This window comes from Lepidochelys olivacea (genome assembly GCF_965140295.1).
Source record: "Lepidochelys olivacea isolate rLepOli2 genome assembly, chromosome: 1".
NCBI lineage: Eukaryota > Metazoa > Chordata > Testudines > Cheloniidae > Lepidochelys > Lepidochelys olivacea.
In genome coordinates, this window is record NC_140411.1 from 144,998,935 (window position 1) to 145,021,378 (window position 22,444).

General features: G+C 40.6%; 1 protein-coding gene across 2 annotated transcripts in view; it reads right to left on the reverse strand.

Moving 5' to 3' along the window:
• The window catches only part of KLHL15 (kelch like family member 15), a gene marked incomplete at its 3' end in the record, with an annotated part of 33,150 nt that overhangs the window by 4,985 nt on the left and 5,721 nt on the right, over window positions 1–22,444 (reverse strand). For both annotated transcript variants that reach the window (XM_084640750.1, XM_084640751.1), the window contains exon 2: window positions 15,480–16,191. In XM_084640750.1, coding sequence (XP_084496876.1) covers window positions 15,480–16,184 — 705 coding nt within the window. In that variant the 5' untranslated portion in view covers window positions 16,185–16,191. The remainder of the gene's footprint in view (window positions 1–15,479; window positions 16,192–22,444) is intronic.

The following is a 22,444-nucleotide window of genomic DNA, read 5'->3' on the forward strand; positions in this document are numbered from 1 at the left end:
TGAGTATCAGAAATAAAACAGGAAAAGGAAGACCCTGCAGGATCAACACATATGGATTAAAGGCAGCAGCAAAGCAAATCAAGCAAAGACGGACAAAAATAAAACCAGACAAAGATTAATAAGTTTGTCATACTTATACTATAGAGTAAGATGAAAAAATAGGACATACTTGGGAAAACCTTAATCTAGCCTCTCTCCTAAAGGGAAACAAATTACAGGTATACATAACCAACAAGATGGTTTTACCATATTTTTGTATATAGTTAAAAAACGAAAGTGATGTACAAGTATTAATGAATTTATCTTACCACTACTCTGAGAAGTATTATTACCATTTTACACATATGGAAACAGAGGCAGAGATAATTTAGGGTATGTCTACACTGCAACGTAAACCTGCACGTAAGCCCTGACTCAAGCCTAACCCCTCCCCCCCACCCCCCCAGCACCAGAATTGCGCTAACCCAGGTCTCAGACCCAGGATCCAAGGACCCTGCAGGGCTGGAGGGTCCAAGCTCAAGTTAGCCAGGATTCAAGCCATTTGCTTTGTAGCGTAGATGCAGCCCTGCTTGACTCAGATTCTGGGAGTCAGCCGGAAGTATCCCAAAATTCCGTGGGACAACTCTTAGTCCTCTCTATCGCAACAATCCGCAATCCACTCAATTGAATACCGAAGCCATCCCCCCACCCACTTTGCCAATGGCAGCAGTTCAGGTCAGCGTTAACCCATTCTCTTTTGATCACTGATCTGCAAGCACACTATCAGACACCCTCCTGGGTTTGCAATGGAGAGAGAACCGATCAAGACTTTTGCAAAGCAAGCTGCCTCCTGGCAACATGCAGGGTAGATAAAGTTTTCCCATAGTGCAGCATAGGCTAGGGCTACACCACTCTCATTTCCAGGAGGGAAGGAGCGGTGTGGGAGGGGCAGTGAAGGGGGCCTAGGGACTCTGGGATATGGTTATCTTGACTCGGGGTGTCCGCACTGCAGTGCGGACACCAGCTCACCCTATGTTTGAGCATGGTTTAGAAAAGTCTTAACCTAGGGTTAAGTTACAATGTAGATGCTAAAGCCCAGGGTTCTCTAAACGGGTCAGCTGACTCGAGTCCCACTAACCCTGGGCTTACATTATAGTGTAGATAATACCCTTAATGATGATTTTTCCAAGGTCACACAGCAAGTCTGTGACAAAGGCAGGAATGAATCCAGATCTCCTGATTCCAGGTCCTGTGCTTTAACTATATGACATCCATGTGCCTTACTACCTTTTATTGAAAGCGCAGCACAGCGCTGTCGATGTGTGGAATTATTCTCTTGCCAAAAGAACTGATGAAATGCAGGGTATCAAACTGGACAGCACATGAGGTTTTTTGTGATTCTATCTGAGTATGTAAGGAGGTAGAATCAAAAAACTCCATCTCAATGTAAGTTAATAATTTGCATATAAAAACTATAGCACAATTTGTTGATTCTGAATGAACAAATGGTTTGATGCAAACTCCTCCTGGGATATCAGGAACACAAATACTACACCTAGATACTTAAAATAAAAACAGGACTTGAAGATTGGGTCAAGTTTCTGGAAAATTAGTTTTCCTTACACTTGCAATGAACTCTCAGATTTTACTACAAATGAATCTGAATCAAAACTCCAGATCCAAATAACCCAGTAACTGAAAATTTTTAGGTCTCGATCCTTTGTGTCTCAAGCCAAACTCTAGTTGCACTTATTAACTCTGATGTCACAATAATATGGGAATTGTTAACATACGTATTTAAGTTTAAATTCAGTTAAAAAAGTAGTCTCTAAAAATATAGTGTCCAAGATTCTCTTGCAACCACAACTGTCAATTTAAGGGGCTTTGGGCAAGTCACGTCACCTCACTTTCCCCATATGCAAAATGGGAATGCTTACAGTCTTCACAGGAGTCCTATGAGGATTAGTCAATGTTTGTACAGGGTTTTGAACAGAAAAGCATTACAGCATTTTGTCACTGTTAAGCACTATCATCGTTGTTGCCAAGTGTCCCAGCTTGAGGCAGATGCACATTATACCACCACCTCCTCCCCATTCTTTTCCTTAAAACTTATGGAGTTCTGGACACCTTCCAAATAAGCAACATATATAATTCATAACAATAAGCCAAAAGTTGTGATTTTCCACCCTCTCAATTTTTCTTTAATTTTCTCTCGAACCCCAATCTTTGTTTCATCTGTCTTGCCACTTTTTTCCCTCCTCCTTTATGTTTATTTTAGCTTTCCAGCCTTTTGTTTATTCTCTCCCTGAGAATAATTTTTATTACTATTAATTATTTATAGTACAGCCACACCTAGATGCCCCAACGGAGATCAAGGCCCCATTGTGCTAGTTCCTGTAGAAACACATAGTAAAAAGTCTCTGCCTTAAAAAGCTTACAGTCTAAGTGAGACAGGAGGAGAATAGAAACTAAGGCACAATAAGGTGAAGTGACTTTCCCACAGTCAAACAGGATGTCAGCAGCTGAGTCAGAAGTAGATCCCTGGTCTCCTGAATCCAAATCCAATTCCCACTGAATGCTGCTGCCTCCCCACTCTTATTTTAAAAAGGATTCCCTCCCCCTCCCCCCCCTTTTAAAGACAGAGCAGCATCACCATTTCATTTTTGTCTCTACCCCATTCTCCTCAGTAATCTTATCGCCTTCCCTCATTCTTAGGCCTTGTCCACACTACCAAGTTTTGTCGCCAAAAAAATTGCCTTTTGTCGACCAAACAGCGCACGTGTACACACTGCGATGAGACTTGTCAGGAAAGGTGCCCGGTTTTGGTGACTAAATACATCCACCCCAATGAGAGACATTGGCCTTTTTCCTCTACGTTTTACTCGATAAAGTGCCAGTGTAAACACTACACAATGTAATTGCTTTAATTGGCCTCCAGGTGCTGTCCCCAATGCCCATCGTGACCGCTCTGGTCAGCAGTTTGAACTCCACTGCCCTGCAGCCACGTAAACAACCATCTGTCCGTCCCTCCCCCCTTAGAAGCCCCGGGAATTTTTGAAATTCCACTTCCTGCTGGCGCGGCATGGAGACGTCTCAGCGCATCTTCCCAGGTGACCATGGCGGGTTATCGCACCAAACGCTCTCCTGCTTGGACCATTGCGGAGCTGTTGGATCTGATCAGTATATGGGAAAAGGAAACTGCAGTCCCAGCTGCACTTGAGTGGTAGGAATTGGGATACCTACGGACACATTTCTCAAGGCTTGTGTGAAAAGGGCTGTGGTTGGGGGACACTGCAGTGCACAGTGAAGATGAAGGAGCTAAGGCAGGCATACCATAAGGTGAGGGAGACAAACCGTCACTCCGGTGCTTCACCTAAAACCTGCCCGTTCTATAACGAGCTGGACGCTATCCTCAGTGGTGACCCCACCTCCATCACCAAGAGCCTCGTGGATACATTGGAGGGAATGGAAGCAGCGGAAAGAGTACTTAACCCGGCGGACGAAGTTATTGATAAAGAGGTGGAATTAGATGAGAATGTGCAGCTCCTGGTGGGGTTGCCCGGTGGGGCAGGCAGCCAGGAACTGTTCTTCACTCCAGAGGTGTCTAGCCAGTCTCAGCAGTCACTCTCTGGGGAGCAAGAAGCAGGAGATGAAATGCCTAGTAAGTGGCTGTAGCTTGTGTAGTGCAGGGGTTGGTTCAGGGTATAGAAATGTGGGAGGCTGGCTGTGTTTCTGTGTGGTGGACATTTCCCTGTGTAGCTAATCAGTACAGCAGAACAGGGTGTTGATGCATGCAGAGATCTCAGGGGAATCCTCTAGAGAGATCTCCAGGAAAGTCTCCTGGAGGTACTTGGTAATCCTCTACCGAAGGTTCCGCGGCAGTACAGCTTTGTTCCTTCCCCCATTGTAGGAAACTTTCCCACACCAGCAATCACTTGTGCAGGGACCAAAGCAGCACATAGGCAACGAGCATAGGGAGCAGGACAGAAGCCACAACTATGGAGTAGATGTACCCTTCTTTCCCTGCTTACCCCTGGCAGTGAGATGTCTGCTAGAATGTCTCCCGTCTGTGGAAAAGTGCAGGAAAATTTTAGATTTTTTTTCCATAGAAGGCTGCACCACAACCCTTGCAGAGAATGTGTGCTCTTTTCCCCATGTGGAGCGCCCCACCCCTTCCCCTCCCTCCCCAACAATCACCATGATTTGGCTGTTCGTGGAGATGTGTGCCTGGCTAGGGTCAGTGAGAAAGTGACTGCAATGTTGCAAAAGGTGTAATTAAATGAAATGTTACTCGTGAATTTAACAATCCCGCTTCTGTGCATTGTCACCTGTGCTTCACCAGATGTAGCCTTCAGGAATGCTCCATGCACCCCTGCCGAGCGCCTCTGCCAGATAAGAAAGCGCTCAAGATGCAGCAAAAAAAAAAGACATGTTTCAGGAGGTAGTGCAGTGCTCCAATGCAGAAAAAAGGGAAAGTAAGGAGTGCTGGGAAGCCGAAGGGCAGGACAGAAAAGAGAATCAAGCATCAGTTAAGGACGCAACTGAGGGGACAATTAAAGTAATGGAAGAGCAAACGCAGATGCTGCAGTCCTTAATAGTGCTGCAGACTAAGCAGATCTGTGCTCACCCTCCCCTGCAGCACACTTTTCCATGCTCCCCCACAAACTCTGCCCACACATGCCTTTCCACCTTCCAGGACTTCTCGTTTCCCCTTCACTCCACCCCCTCGGACAACTTTCACAATAGCTGGACCTACAGACAGTTATGAAAGTCTGTCCTTCCCTGGTTCCTCCTATCCCAGCAGGCATTTATGTGTTTGTGTGTGCTGTTTCTTGTTTAATAAAAGCAAAGCTTTTTAATGGTGAATCATCTTTATTTTTTTTCTAAAAATTGAGATAGCAGGCACTATTAGTACCTGCACAGGCATTGTAATCATTCTTTTACAGGAACACAAGACCCAAAATGACACCATTGCGTCCTAGGAAATCTAACACCAGTGACAGAGATATACATTACTGGTACTCATTGTCAAAGTGCTGCCTCAAAGCCTCCCTCATTCGAATTGCCACCCCCCTGCCCCGGGCTCCACTGAAAGCCCTAGTATCTGGCTGCTCCAAATCAGCAGCTAAGGGTCTGCCTCAGCATTGCACCCCTGAGCAAACCTTTCACCCTTAGCTTCACAGAGATTATGCAACGTACAGCATGCGTGCATACACCATTGGAATATTAGCCTCATTAAGGTCTAGCCTGCCATAAAGGCATCGCCAGCGCGCCTTTAATCTGCCAAAAGCACATTCAACGGTCATCCAGCACCTACTCAGCCTGTTGTTGAACCGCTCTTTACTGCTCTCCAGGTGTCCCGTGTAAGGTTCCATGAGCCACTGCTGTAAGGGGTACACCCAGTCTCCCAGGATCACTATGGGCATTTTTAAACATCCCCTCCAGTAATCTTCTGGTTTAGAAAAAGTCCTCGCTTGCAGTTTTCTGTACAGGCCAGTGTTCCTAAAAATGCGTGCGTCATGCACCTTTTCAAACCACCCTGCGTTGATGTCAGTGAAATGTCCTCAATGATCCACAAGCGCCTGCAACACCATGGAGAAGTACCCCTTCCTATTGATGTACTCTGTTACAAGGTGGTCTGGTGCCAAAATTGGAACGTATGCAGCATCTATCGCCTCTCCACAGTTAAAGAACCCCATTTCTGCAAAGCCGTCCACTATTTCATGCATATTTCCCACAGTCACAGTCCTTCGTAACAGGATGCCATTTATTGCCTTGCACACTTGCATTAATGCAGCCCCAACGCTTGACTTCCCCACTCCAAATTGATTGGCGACCGACCGGTAGCAGTCTGGAGTCACCAGCTTCCACACAGTGATTGCCACACACTTCTCATACTGAGAGGACTCATCCGATGAAGTGAGCTGTAGTTCACGAAAGCTTATGCTCAAATAAATGTGTTAGTCTCTAAGGTGCCACAAGTACTCCTTTTCTTTTTGCGAATACAGACTAACATGGCTGCTACTCTGAAAGCTCTCATTCTGGTGTCCTTGCACCGCAGGTCTCGGGCAAGCTCCGCACACAGTTCCAGGAAGGTGGCTTTCCACATCCGAAAGTTCTGCAGCCACTGCTCTTCATCCCACACCTGCATGATGACATGATCCCACCATTCCGTGCTTGTTACCCAAGCCCAAAAGTGACAGTCTACCCTATGCAATTGCTCTGTAATGCCAAAAGCAATCTAAAGTTGCTCCTATCCATGTCACTCAGAATGTCGGGTGCCTGCAAGTCGTCTTCAGTTAGGAACTTGAAGATTAACTGCACTGCCATGTCTTCATGACAGTTAACAGAGCATAGAAGAGCAGTTCAGGATCCATTCCTTCTCACAAAGATGCTGGGGTGCACAGCAGAGAATGGCCGCTGCAGAACTGCCACGAAAGAAATCAGGAAGCCCATGGAGTGCTGGGACATAAATCAATGCATCACAGGACATTTAGCCAGATCCCAAGCTGTGCCGCGACCCACTCTGCCTTCCCACAACACCTTGCAACAGAAGGTGTCAAGCTGGACTGTGGGATAGGTACCCACAGTGCAGTGCTCACACTGTTGACAAAGGTGCCCCCAATCTGTACGTGATCTGCCAACAGAGGGAGCAAGTGTGAACATGAAATTCCGATTTTTATTATGTCACCTTTTGGGTGTCAACAACACTTCTGTCAAAAAAAATTAGTAGTGTAGACATGGCCTTAGTCATTGTTCCCTTCTTTGTTGCTTGTTTCTCTTTCCTCCAATACTCCACCCTCATATCTTTAGTTCTCTTGTGCCCTTATTTTCTGTGGCTGTCCAAGCCACTCTGCCCTGGATGCCCAAGATGAAAGGCACAGAAGCAAAAAAAAAAAAAAAAAAAAAGAGAGACTATTAAAATTAAGTGAGTTTTTACTAAAGTGCTCTTCTGGACAAAAATATTTTAAAATAGGCAACTTTCTAAAAAACAACACTTAAATTGAAGCATCTAGTTCACAGGAATGCTAGGCCCTGGAATTACTGTTAATATTTACATTTGTAATGCTGGCCAAGCATCTTTGTAAAGAAAGGAAGATTTCATTAGGTTATTTTTTAAACCATGGTAAATCTCTAGCTATACAAATAGATAAGATAGCATATCTGACAACATAAACTATAAACTGGGACGTTTGGGGAGAAAAACAGGGACATATTTTAGTTCTATCAAAATACATTGGACTGGGAGAGGTTCTCCTGTAAGCGTAGACTGGGTTAAATGATTAGTGTTCTGCTGGGAACATGGGACTGAGACTTAAATAGAAGATGTTGGAGAGCAGATATGCATGAGAATTGACAGTTGCTTTGATGTTATAGCTTCCATATTCATCCCATTTAGGGTTCTACCACCAAATAATTCCTAATTTTCCTTGCCATGAAATTTCAATATCTAGTTGACATAATCCTTTGAAACAGTGTATACGTTACTCATACACTAGTCCATACAACAGAAGAATATTTTCATTCATAGTTGTAATATTCCTAACAGTGAACCTGATTATTAAGCTTTTTAAAAATCCATTCTAAGGATATTCATCTCCTCTATGTATAAATATTGGATATTAATATTTGCACACAATACACAGTCAGATCAACATCTATACTGAGCTGAATGACATCCTGCTCACTCTAAGAACATTTCTCATTTTCAACTAAGTTTTCTGCAACTAGTCTGTTTTATCAATTATAATCTTAGAAATGCACGAACTCAATGATACCTCCGCTTTATCTACGAGAAATCAGTTATGAGATGCATAAGTTTGTACTTCCAGATTGCCTGTTTCATGTCCATCCCAAGTCAGTGGTGAGCTACAGTTGCTGCCATCTAACGACTGTTTGGTCGTCTGAGATGATGGGTGGATTCATTTCAGCTCCTATAGGTGCACACCAACAAATAATCACCGTTGTTTGTACTATCTGCCTTCTTTTTAGCACAGAGGCCAACGGTTTAACAGATACAGAACTACCTTTCTCATACTAAAAGGTGGCTCCTCCTGGACAGGGTCTAGCCACATAGGCAGGTTAGAATGGGAAAACACGCCACACCTGTTCTGTGGGGAAACAAAAGACTGTCAAGCCAGAGTTCTCCAAAAGCATTAGAAAACTTAAAAGAAAAAAAGAAAATAAACCAACTCCATTATTAGAGATCTGTTATTCTAGAAATAGTGATGACATAAGAAGAATAAGTAGGGCTGGTGGGGCCACTTTACCAAGTATCCTAACTGAAACTTACATAATTGAGTTACATAATTATATTTACAGACTAGAGAGACAAGAACTCTAGAAATGCATATAGTGACGACAGATTAATTTCAGACAACTGTACTGTTGTGTAATGTATAATAAGGAGCTCCATGTATGAGATTATGTTGGTTGGTCAAAGCTTCAGGAGGAAACAGTGCAAGCTGTGTTTGCCCCCTCCATATAAAAGAGTTTCCTTTCTTTTTATTTCGAGGGGGTGTTTCGTTAGATCCTTTGGGTGCTTTCTGGATGTTCTGATAGCACAGTGGCCATTTTTTTTTTAAAATAAAAAAAAAATCTGATTTTTTTAATTAAATGACTTTTGAGGAAAAAACCTATCTAAAGATAGTTTTAATTCAGATACATTATAGATCAAAGATATCTCATCATGAAATAGGGATTATAAATTCTAATTCTGTAGTATGAGACAATATATTGATATAATGTTTAAGAAAAGTTTTTTAAATGAGTTCCAATAGTTCATGGATTAGGGACCCAATCTTATGGGTTCCACAGGCTTCTGTACAGAAAGATTAACCTAAATAATCTATCTACCCAACGGGACTCAGTGCTCAGTCTAGAAGATACCATCAGAGATGCTTAGTTTTGCAGGTCTCAAACTGTGGATGTGTGTCACCTGAGGTAACATGCTTGTTAACAGCAAAAATGTTTTTAAATAAATAGTTATATAGAGGTGAGAAATAACAGACCTCAACTCTATTGTCCCTCTGCAAATTTGTGTACACAGTCAATCCCTTACCTCTCTCTAAAAGTGCAAAGTTTCAAAAACGTCAATGAATAAAAGATTGTTGAGGGCGGAATAGATCTGGACAAGGAGAAGAAGTCTGGAGATAAATGTGAGAAGGGAGGGACATAAGCTTTTTTGTTAAAATATTATACATTTGCTGTTGAAGAAAAAAATCCAGAATACTTAACATTGTTGTTTTAGTTAAATAAAACAATTTAAATGTCTGTCTGGTGATGTTCTCCTCCTAATACAGCATGGCAAGAAAATCCTCCAAATATTAATAATTAACCTGTTGAATTGGAGATAGTTCACCTCCCAGTGACTTCATAAATATTTGCTTCAATTATCTTTGGTAAATGAAATAACCAAACATTCATTCATTTTCGGATATAGCTATAAAACTAATCTGAAAAGTTTTCAAAATAAATCACTGTTTAAAAATGTATCATGTGTACCTTCTAAAAATGAAACCTACATCTCTCTCTGAATTGTGAAGAATATGTATTAAGGTTATAACAACCAACAAGAATGCACTTTTATGTAGAAAGCCATGATTAAATCGAGTCTTCCTGACTACTGATTTAAATCATGATTTACATCAAATCCACCCTGGTCCTAAGCCATTAATAAAGCAATGCAAATTTACGTGTTTCTTTACACATAAAATATTTCAACTTATTTTTTATTTATTTATTTTTTACAGATGTCAACCTTGCCATAATTAGCTGTACCTTTGTCACTTGCATGCTGGATTATTCACTGTGATCTAGTTGGTGCTACAGACAACTAAAACTCCAGCTGATGGAGAATACAGTGGCATGCTTACCTAACAGTGAAAAGAACATGTTAGGGTTGTATTCTGGAAATTTATATTAGTTTCTAGATGCAATTCATGGAATTGGTTTCCAAGAAAAAACTACAAAGCCCTTTATTATGCGGTCATGAATACCTTGGAGATGGCCTCTTTCCTTGTATTTTACTATGGCAGGTGTTTTGGTTTGTCAATTGACAAGGTAAAATATAAAGAGGTCATAACTACAGTATGCAGAACGCATACCATGAAAGTCTTTATAGATCACAACCACCACCAGCAATTACACCTATACATGAATTTGAAGACCTGTAAACTCTGGGACAAAAGCGTAAGGTGCTCTCTGAGGGCCACATGATACTCAAATGTACGTCCCTAAAAGAGTTTGATTGGGGGAAGAGCAATTTCAGAGGTGAGCCCTCAAATCTACTTTCCCTGGGTCTGACAAAGATCTATTCTGCTGACTTACAAAGTATAAGTTTTCGTGAGCTACAGCTCACTGAGCTGTAGCTCACGAAAGCTTATGCTCAAATAAATTTGTTAGTCTCTAAGGCACTACAAGTACTCCTTTTCTTTTTACAGTGTATGTAAGGCTTGACAAAGCCCAGGCTGGGATGCTTTAGTTGGGGTTGGTCCTGCTTTGAGCAGGGGGGTTGGGCAGATGACCTCGAGGTCTCTTCCAACTCTAATCTTCTATGATTCTCTGTCTACATAGCAGCTAGACACCCGCTGCTGGCCTGTGCCAGCCAATTTGAGATTTGAGACTGTTTCATTGCTGTGTAAACTTTCAGGCTTGGGCTGGAGCCTGAGCTTTGGGACCCTCCCACTTTGCAGGATCCAAGAGCCTGGGCTCCAGCCTGAGCCCAGAAGTCTACATAGCAATGACACAGCCCTGCAACCTGAGCCCTGCAAGCCTAAGACAGCTGGCATTAGCCAGCTGCAGATTTTATTTTGGTTTGTAGACCTACCCATAGAGCAAACCCTATCAGTTGGTTATCAATGGGACAACTTGTAATTAAAGTTAAGCTTGCATATAAGTGCTTTGTAATATCAAGACCAGACTGCTCAGCAACTTGTAGAATCGGACACTTAGTCTTCAGTATTAGTGGGGTGGAAATGCATTAATCCAATGTGGTTTTATAGTATTGTTGTAGCAACGTTAGTCCCAGGATATTAGAGAGACAAGGTAGGTAAGGTAATATCTTTTATTGGACATCCTGAAGGAAATCTTTCTTGAACCCACTCTTCTGGCCTTTGAACAATCCCCCCACCCAACCTTGCCAAGTTCATCATCAGAAGCAAGCTCCCCACATACTAGGACACTCAGAACGGCACCAGACCCTACCATAATAGATGTAAAACACGAACACATATCTACACTGCTATGAAGATCAATACCTCCCATAACATATCTTTCAAGAACCATGGGTCCTACACATACTTATCAATCTGTGGTATACCTTATTCAGTGCACTAAATGCCCCAATAACAACCAGACAACTATTACACTCTTGAATGAACTCACATAGAAAAATAAAAAAAGAAAAAAACCACACCCTATCACCCGTGGGTGAGCACTTTTCACAAAACATTCACTCCATATCTGTCCCCTCAGTTCTCATCTTCAAAGAAAACCTGCACAACACCTTCAAAAGAAGAGCCTGAGAACTTAAATTCATAACTTTGTTAGGGTTTGTACACACTAGCGCTTACTTTGGTATAACTGAAGTTGTTCAGGGTTATGGAAATGCCACCCCCGGCCCCAGCGTGACGTAACTTACACTGACCTAAACGTCAGTGTGGACAAGGCTATGTTGGTGGGAGAAGCTCTCCCGTGGATCTAGCTATCACTTCTTGGGGAGACTGAGTAATTAGATCAATGGGAGAGCTGTCTCCCATTGGCAGAGAGCATCTGCACTAGCTGTGCTACAGCTGCACTGCTGCAACGATCCCAGCGTAGACTAGCCCTTAGACACTAAGGATATGTCTTCACTAGCAGCGTTAAAGCGCAGCTGCGTGGCTGTGTAGTCACGGCACCAGCGCTGGGAATAAAAAAAAAAAAAAACACCCCCATGAGGGGAACAGTTACCAACGCTGGGTGCACTCTCTACACTGCCACTTTACAGCGCTGAAACTTGCAGCGCTCGGGGGGGCATTTTATTCACACCCCTGAGCGAGAAAGGTTCAGCGGTATAAAGTGGCAATGCAGATAAGGCCTAAGTCTTTATCTACACTGGCAAGTGAAAGACAAAACTTTTGTTGTTCAGAGATGTTAAAAAAACCACACACACACCTCCCAAAAGACAAAAGTTTTGCCGAGGACAAGCGCAGGTGTGAACAGCACTTTGTCAGCAGGAGCCCTGTCCTGACAACAATGCTAACGCTGCGCTGCTCGTTGGGGATGGAAGTTTTTTTTTTTGTCAGCAGGAGAGCTCTCTTCTGCCGACAAACAGAGGCTACACTGCGTGCCTTTTAGCGGCACAGCTGTAGCTGTTGCTAAAAGCTGCGTAGTGTAGATGGACAGCTTAAAAATCATGGACTTAATAAAGGACGCTGGATTTATGGCTCCTTACAACAATCTATAACCCAGTAACCCTCCTTTGGGCTACAACTGCAGAGGTGTTAACTGCCCACTTCTCCTTGAATGTTTTTTTATAATGAGTTAAATCCTTATGCTAAACAATCTGTTCCAACTTGTATTTAGTTGCCACACTCTATGTTTCCCAGACCTGATGAAGAGCTCTGGGTAAGAAAAATCAAAAACCTGCCACTTGGTCCAATAAAAGGTATTACCTCACCTACCTTGTCTCTTTAATCTAATGGAAACATTTAAGTTATTTTTAAAAAACCGTATTTAAGTTATATTTATTCTGTATATGCCTTCAGGTTAGTATAGGCACATAATGTAAATTATAGGTTTCAGAGTAACAGCCATGTTAGTCTGTATTCGCAAAAAGAAAAGGAGTACTTGTGGCACCTTAGAGACTAACCAATTTATTTGAGCATAAGCTTTCATGAGCTACAGCATCCGATGAAGTGAGCTGTAGCTCACGAAAGCTTATGCTCAAATAAATTGGTTAGTCTCTAAGGTGCCACAAGTACTCCTTTTCTTAATGTAAATTATGTAAACTATGCAATTATTACAATCTGTTCAGAAGAAAACAAAATGAAAATGTAGCAAACATTTCTAATATAATTAGCTGCCTCTTATACTTAAAAAAAAAAATCTGATAAATTTAGGCATTAGTGCTCAAATATACATTTTTACATAGAAAGGGCCAAATCCTGCAAACCTCTGTTCACCCATGTACTCCCACTGAAGTTTTGGAACTACTTAAGTGAGATAATCTAACTCAGAACAGGTTTACTGGATAAATAATGTATTTACCAGATGCCAAGACCAAAGTTGAACTACAAAACAAATTACATACCAAAAAACCCCACATTTAAATACATTCATCCAAGAAGAATTTGACAAAAACAACAAAACTCAAAGTTATGATGGACCATACAAAATTCATGTCATGGTGAAGAACAAAAAAACCCTGACATCAGCTTAATTAAAGGATTCTTGTTTTGCATACCAGTACTTTTACTAACTTGTGTCTCTCGGCTACAATGAGATTTTTTGGGGGGTAATTTTCTATTATTGATAAATACTTCCTCTTTCAGAAGCTTGAAATGTTTTTTACACTATTAATTTGGCAATTAACGGATCCTCTTCTGATCTTTGAGGCTATATATATATCTGATATGATCAGTGAAGTACTTTGGGATCCAAAGAACTATAAGTAAATTATAAACAACAAAATTGTTAGCAAATGTCAATGGGACTACATGTAGCGTGCAAAATTAAGCATATTTGTAAGTCTTTGCAGGATCAGGACTTTTACTCCCGATTTCTGAATATTTACTACAGGTGCTGATGCACAAGACAAAAAACCCACTGCAAGTGTTAGTTTTCAATTGCAGGTTAAAAAAAAAAAATTTACATTTTATTTGTAAATTGAACAAATTCAATATGGAAAGGAACACCAAGTTGTTATTTCAAAGTTTGTTTTCAGAACTGTACACACTTTGTGCAGACAACAAAAGTTTAAACATTAATAAAAAGAAAAGGAGTACTGGTGGCACCTTAGAGACTAATCAATTCATCTGAGCATAAGCTTTCGTGAGCTACAGCTCACTTCATCAGATGCATAAAGTGGATGAAGTGAGCTGTAGCTCACAAAAGCTTATGCTCAAATAAATTGGTTAGTCTTTAAGGTGCCACCAGTACTCCTTTTCTTTTTGCGAATACAGACTAACACGGCTGCTACTCTGAAACCTTAAATATTAATGAAGGCCGATTCTGTACTATACATTTTCATACAGCAATACAAAAGAATATTGACTTTAATTGAGTAAAAAGTATAGATTTAAAAAAATATTTTAAACTATTATCGAGTAGAATGATAGGTATTTTGAAATTAAAGTCTGACGATGAGAACAGCGTTTATTCCATACCGGACCCTTTTGGCTGATAAGTGGTGACTGAATTTGGAGAAACTTGCTCTTTGCTTGTTGCTCTAATGTACTCAAAATTCTATTTCCTGAGCATGCATAACTGTGTTTATAGTGAAATAGAAATCAACAGAGCAAAGTGACAGCAGGAACAGATACCATTCCATAGATCAAATTCTACTCACTTCATTGAAATTGCACTTGTGTAACCAAGAGGAGAATAAGAGAGCAAGAATATCAGTTAATTGCTGAAATAGGAGCGCTCTAAGTATTTTTTCTGCCCAATAAAAGCAATGACTTTTTAAAAATTCTCTCAGTAAATGATTTTTTTTAAAAAAAAGTTATGCTGGTCCAGACCTACCGTCAATCTCTCCAGTTCCACTGAAGTCTGTGGAGTTATGTTGACATACAAAAGATGAGGATCTGACACTTGCATATATGCATGCATGCATGCAATCTCAAAGTTATTCTCCCACAATAAGTGCTTTAGTGACTTTGGAGCCTAAATACCATTGCCTTTCAATGAGACTTAGGGACTTCTGAAAATTTCACCTTACCATTTTAACATAAACCAAATGTTGAGTAATAGGTATACAGTTGTCTTCTTTTATAACCTTCATTTATAGCACCCATCACCAAAGTATCTAGTGACCTCAATTAAAATGTAGATTTTTAAAAAACATGTACACAATATCTATCTAAAACTAAAAGTCAGTCAGAACTGATTTTGAATAATATAGGCCCTATCCACTTTGGGCCTCTCAAGACTTAAAAAAAAAAAAAAAAAAAAAAATCAAGCAGCAAGATGTGGACAGCAATAAGAATGACTGAAATAAACTAAACTTCATATGGATGAACTTATTTAAAATGTCCGCATTATAAGAAATCATTTACAAACTAACATGGTAAACCTACCAGTTCGCCAGTTATAAAACATGCTATTTTCTAAAAGTAGAAGACATTAATTTCAGATATTAGATCCTCTATATGTGTTATTTGCCAGGAAAAAAAAAAAAAAAAAAAGTCAATGCTCTGTCTTTTCCCCCCCTCCTAACACGTTTGGGAATCTTACCTATTTAACGGCATGCTGCCCTAGCTAAATGATGAATCCTGCCTATTGCTTTCAAATGCACCAACCTTCTCAAAAACACTGGATGGTGTCATCAAACAAAACCTGATGTTCTGAATGATGGTGTCGGTATGTCTCCAGCGTCTTCTATCATGCCGCAGCCAAGCCTGAACAGCCTCGTACAGCTCTATCTCTGGAAACCTGCTCAGATGATCATTATCCAAATAAGACATAAGCTTTTCAAAGCTCAGATAGGACAAGAAGTCAGGTCTGGACATGAGTGGCACAAAGTTCTCTAGCAGAAAAGAATCCAACTTTTCCCTGACTCCATCGATGTTTACACCAAAATCATCTAAGAGTCTCATAATTTCTGCACAGTTTTCTAAGCAGATTTTTGCTAAAAGAAAAGAGCAGCAGAACTTCACCACCTCTATGAGCTGAACATACATGGCAGCCTGCAGAATCTCGTGAACAGTGTTCATGCTCAGTTCAATGTTTCCGTAGTACATGAATTGGAGGACGTGGCTGAATCCTGTGGCAGTCAGACCTTTCAAATGGATTTTATCTTGATCTCGCTCCCTCATGTCAGCTGTGAACATAATCCTGAAGTAATCACTCTGGGTGGCAAGCAATGCTTTATGGGCCTGAAACTGGTGGTCTTCAATGACAAGAGTAACGTCAAGAAGCAATCCCTCCTCATACAGTGCTCTGAACCCAGCAGAGACACTGGTATCATGGATGGAGGAGCTAAACCCTTCCACGTCCCCTGCCATGAATCACCTGAAAAAAAGGAATCAAAGCAGAAAGTGTTATTTCTAAGAGTTTATATAATACAAGCTTTTCCAGACCAGATGAACCTTAACATTAATATCAATGTGTTAAATGTCAATGAAAATAAATTATCTACAATAAAAATGTCTGTGGTCCACCCTTTGCAGAAAACATCCATTTTTAAACCACTTAAATCGATTTAAGGCTGTAAAACAAAACAAACAAAAATGCAGCTAGAACAAGTTTCTAGATATTAAGTGTAATATGATACACTTATTTCAAATTTCTGGTGCTAAAAGCAGATTAATGTGCAAATGAGATAATACTATACATATTCTATTGATTTTACATCACTCCATGGTCAGATAATTATGTAATGCCTCCAAAAGCTAGTCACATTGCACATTTCTTTCCACAGTGATCCCCAAAAGGACATATCACTGGAGAGCACAAAAACACATAAGACATTAAAGGCTTCTGAAAGGAAGAGAAACTTCTTCATCTTAAAAAAATAAGACTCAAAAGGCCTTTAAAAAGCAATAATTTTTAAAAGCTTATTATAGTAGAAGGTAAAAGTATTTCAATTCTCTCTATTAGGTTGTTCATGGAAATAAAGCATTTTGCACTTTGATCAAGTGATTTAGTCTCTATCTTCCCCCACTGTAAAATGGAGATAAAAAATAATTATCTACTTCATAGTGTTATTTGTGAGGCCTAACTAGATAACAAGTCTGGTGAAGTGCAAAATATTAAGGCCATCAGAAGCACAGTTGAGATTAGAACTCAGCAAATACTTCCCTACGTGTTGGGGGGTTGCTAAGGCTCAACCACATATTAAGCACTTGATGCTTCTCAGATGGAAGGCATTACATATGTGCTAAATATTTAATGGCAAAATATACATGGGAGTAGGAAATTCTGAAAAGTAAGAGTATGATGGGACACCACCTTATAGGGATTTGGGATGACACCTGGTCAGGGAAAAAAAAAAAAAAAAAAAAAACTTATTGAATATTTAGGATTTACTTAAATGGGCAAGAGTTTCAGCCTTAACACTGAAATTTCTGGCTTTTTCCAGTTTAAGACAAGCCATTAACTTTGATGTGTGAATGTTTTTATATTAATTTAATAAAATTGCCCTTAACTCTGAATTTCCTGCAACAGTCATATTACATTAGTTTTCTGTATTTAATTTAAAAATTAAATCGGTTGTTGGCACAAATTATTTAAAACTGAAACATATTTTAGGTTACAGTGGTGATAAATTTAAGAAACCATTAATTATTGAAAATTATTTCTATAAAACTTTAAAATTACCAAACTGATTATATTTAAATATTATGAAGACACAGAAATAGCTTACACCTGGTATGCCAAGTGTCACAGTTTAAGACCAGTGGTCATAATTAGGGCCCTACCAAATTCATGGCCACGAAAACGCATCATGGACTATGAAATCTGGTCTCCTCCCATGAAATCTGACTATTGTAGGGGGTTGTAGTATTCCCACTCTTCCTTCTCTGCTGCTGCTGGTGGCAATGCTGCCTTCACAGCTGGGCATCCAGCCAGCAGCCGCCACGTTCTGGCTGCCCAGCTCTGAGATCAGCGCAGAAGTAAGAGTAACAATACTGCAACCCCGCTACAGTACCCTTGCAACAGCCCTGCCCTCACCCCCGATACCCTCTTTTGAGTCGGGACACACACACCCCCAGTTACACCACCAGGAAACTAAGGATTTTTTAAATCCTTTCTTTGTGAAATTTACCAAATGGATTGTAAATCTGATAGGGCTCTAGTCATAATGTTGTCACCACTCTAAGCCTTAGGTCTTGAAAATTAAAAGAGGGGATTCTGTATGCAGCTCATCATCCCCATTCCTTAACTGATAGCACAGAATGGAAAAAATGCAGCCACCCATTGCCTACCTCAAGTTCAAATGATGAGTGGGCATTTACAGCCCTGTCCAAAAACATTAGTGCTATTCCCACATTGCCAGCAGGATCCAACAATCTTCAGGCACAGCTGTACTGATCACAGAAGTGTGCTCTACATGAAATACGGGTTAATCCCTGAACCCTACTAAAATTTCCATTAACAGGAGTAGCAGCAGCAGAGTGAAAATTACAATTACCCCAGTAAGTTTCCTTCCACTATTCATGATGGGGACAGGCTACATTCAGGGCAGTGGAGGAACAGGTATGATCCCCCCAAAGCCAATTGACAGAGAGAAGATAAAGTCCATTGTCACCCCAAAATCTATAACCATGAGACATCATACCCCTGCCTCTGTTGCTCCTGCGTATAGCATGTCCCCACCAGCAAAATGAAAACAACTGAAATCATGTTATTTTCCCTTCTCTGCTGCTCCTATTAAGGAAAACTACTGTGACAAGCAGCTGAGAAAGACCACTATCGGGCGTGGAAAGGGGGGAGAAAGAACCATGTCCCAACACCTCAAAAGGAAAGGAGCACGAAACAACAACAACAGAAGTCCTCTCCCCAACTCCTACCCTCACATCCTCTAAAATACAGAGGCAGAAGGAGCTGAAACTCACACAGATGAGGAATGCATGAGAAAGTGAAAGAAAGAATGGGGGGAAAGAATTTGCCCAGCAAAAATTAAGGAAAGTTCCACTGGATGGTCAATGGCAGCACATATTTGTCTGGTAACAACCTAATCCAGGGGCGGGCAAACTACGACCCAAGAGCTGAGCCGTTTTAAGCCAGCCCGTGAGCTCCCGCTGGGGAGCAGATTCTAGGGCTTGCCCCGCTCCAGCCAGGGAAGCCGCACCATGTGGGTTGGTCCCACTCCGGCGCTCCAGCCGAGGCGCCATGGCATGGCTTCACTCCAGGGTGCAGGGTTGGGGGCTGCACACCACAGCTCCTGGAAGTAGCTGCATGGCCCCGCTCTAGTGCTCTAGCATGGTCAGGGGCTACTTGGAGCTTGCATCCCTGAGCCTTTCACCACACCCCAACCCTCTGCCCCAGTCCTGATCCCCCTCTCACTCTCCAAACCCCTTCATACCAGCACGGAGCACCCTCCTGCATCCCCAACCTCTCATCCCCAGCCCCACCCCAGAGCCTGCACCCCCAACCAGAGCCCTTACCCCCTCCCGCACCTCAACCCCAATTATGTGAGCATTCATGGCCTGCCATACAATTTCTGTTCTCCAACGTGGCCCTCAGGCCAAAAAGTTTGCCCACCCCGGACCTAATCCCTCACTCTGTGGACAAAGTATGAAAGAAAACAAAGAATCCCTGAAGAAAGGGCTTTCTCAAACCACCCTCTGGCCAAAGGAACAGTGTTAGTAAGCTCTACGGCTGCATCAGGCTCACCCTGCTTGGTTTAATACATAGGTATCTAGATGTAGGGTCTCTGGAGTTAGAGAAGGAAAGAAATGGGTAACAACAGGGTGCCTTGAAAGACTTCTTCATGATGCTCTAAAGAAAGCTGGAAGACAATTAAACAAGAAGGGTGAAAATGCACAGGAAGAGATTGGCAAAAAGAGGAGGGACAAAAAATGCACCACGTTCAAAGGAGCATTTGCTGATTTGCCCAGAAAGATTCAAAAAGAAGAGGGAAACATGCTCCTTACATATTAGCATAGTTACTACATTCAGGATTTTCACCCATCCATCCAACTGTGATCGTTAAATAATTAATAACTGAAAGCACTTGGAAATAAAGTACCCCCTTTAAAATTCTGAATTTACTCTATTTGAAGAGCAGGATGGGTGAAGGTGAGGTGGAAAACATCCCCACAATACATTAAAAAAAAAGCCCGTCTTCAAAGAGTAACTGCTAAAATTCCACTGACATCTTCAGGTCTTTCAAACATCTGCCATTCTGTGAAAATGAGAGGGTTCATTTCCATTTCTACCTAAGACTCAACAACGTTATGCAAGCTGCCAAACACTCTATTATTACCTAATGTTTCAAAAAGAGTTTAGTATTGCGAGTGCTGCTTTAAAAAAAAAAAAGTAGACCATTTAACAGACAGATGAAGGATTATTTTTAGTAAATCTTCATTTACCTATCCCAAAATACTTTGCCTTCTGCGTGTCAGATACTATTAAACTCACTTGTCAAGTTTGTAACAAGATTTTTAAGAAATGTGGGAGAAAAGATATTGAAGGAGACTTCTCCATCTTAACACAACGTAAAGAAGCCTCAGAGACCCTCTAGTCTCTCAGTTTGTACTGAGAGAGTGGAAAGAAAAAAATAAAAGCTATGCATCTTCTACCCCATTAAATACATACCTTGCCACATAGCAACACATTTGAATAGGTAGCCCTATTTTTTTAGCACTAGACCTACAAAAAAAAATTCTCTGTACCACTAACTTATAAATAGCAATAAACATGGGGTGGACTAATGGGTAGAGTCAGGGACAATTCAAAGAAAGTGAAATTGCTAAAAATTTCATTTATATTGCTGATATCCTCAGTCTAAAGCAAACAGCAATAATATACCGGTAGTTTAATTAAAACAAAGTGATGTAAAAATTCCAGATGCAAGCATTTTTCCAAATAATTTTTCCATTCCTCCCACACATACTTGCAAATTTATATGTAATTCTATTTGCTATTAAAGTACTGCAGCCAATTTCTCAGAAGACAATGACAAACTGAACTTTTTCACATTTTCAATAAAAATGCAATTCAGACTTCACTTTACAGAGGGAATTGGTTAGGTGGAGGAAATGTGAATAGGTAGTGGTGATGGTGGGGAACTTTCTCCCCCCCTCCCACCCCCCATGAGACACGTGTGCTTCTGTCTAAAGGCAATATGTAGTCTAATATATTCCAATACCATTCTATCACAACAAATAATTAATCCTCTTTTCTGAAGTAATTTCTTCCCTTTCCTGGTTATTTACAAAGGTGCACTTTTCATTTCCCCCATCAAAGAGGGGTCAGTGATATCACAGCAAGTGACCTCTAAATGCAGCAGAGGAAGAAAGAAAATCAAAAGGGAAAAACCCTTAACCTTATTAGCTTTTCAGACATTTTTCACCTTTTGCATATTATTCAGTACATAGACTACTTCCACTGTGACTGGAAAAGCACTGCTTTTCTTGGCACACCTATCAAAGATGTAGAATAAAGATGAGAAGTCAAGCACTGAAGGCATTGCTCCAGATTTTAATTTTTTGCTGCTGATTGTAAAGAATTCCCCTTCATCCCAATGATCCTGGAGCTCATAGTCACAAGTGAAAGAAGAAATGGAGATCAATTCCATAGAGTCTACTGACAAGGGAGTTCAACCAAGGATAAATTTGGCCTACAATTTGTTTTGGTCGTCAAATTCTTCAAAAAACAGTATTTCCTAGAAGTTAGTTTACAATAAATAAAGGTTCACGTTTTTTAAATGTTGTAATCCTGTATGTATTTTCCAGGGAAATTTCTTGTTTTAGGAAGGTGCTAACAATGGCCAGTGTAGGATTACAACACTTCAGTTGAAGGGCAGATTTCCTTTCCCCTTACTTATGTATTTTACAACAATTCAGTTGAGCGAGACTGAGGAAGAACTAGTAAATTTCGAGTTTATAAATTAAGAGGGAATGTTTCTTTTTTCCACCGCCAAGAAATTCTGAAAAAGCATTAATTTGAACACTTGAATATGACTAACACCAAAATTCTCTTTTACTATAACATTATGCCCAAAACCATTACACAGGAAGATATTTTACTAGCTGCACTGCTAAGTGTATTTTTTGGAAAACTCAGAGGAACAACAGATTTAGAGTCTATTCTATATTTCTCCACCTTCCATCAAAAGCCATCTAGTAAAATTTAAATATACTTTTATGATATACACACAGTGAAACTTCTTTTGGATTTAAGACTTAGGCCCAGTTTTCAAAAATGAATGCATTTATCTAATTTGTCAGCACAAATGCAGTATTTCCCTGAGTGGTCAGATGTATACAAATGTATGTGAAAATAGGATGTGTATAGTTATATTTGTATGCGCAAATTAGACATTCATAATTACACACATCTTTGAAAAGAAGGCTTGCGTCTGCTGTAAACCGATAAACATTAAAAATCCAATTACAAGTACATAAAAATTAAGAATTGCTCTGTATTATCATTGGTGTATGTCACTATAAAGCATTGTCTATGCTACAATTTTTCTTCAAAATTTCTCACTGGTGGCAGCAACAGCTGGAGTGACATAGTAGGGAAAAGAGGTAACTGGGCTACACTAGTGCTCTTCATTGCTACACAACCGAAAAACTTCACTATTTACAGTGGC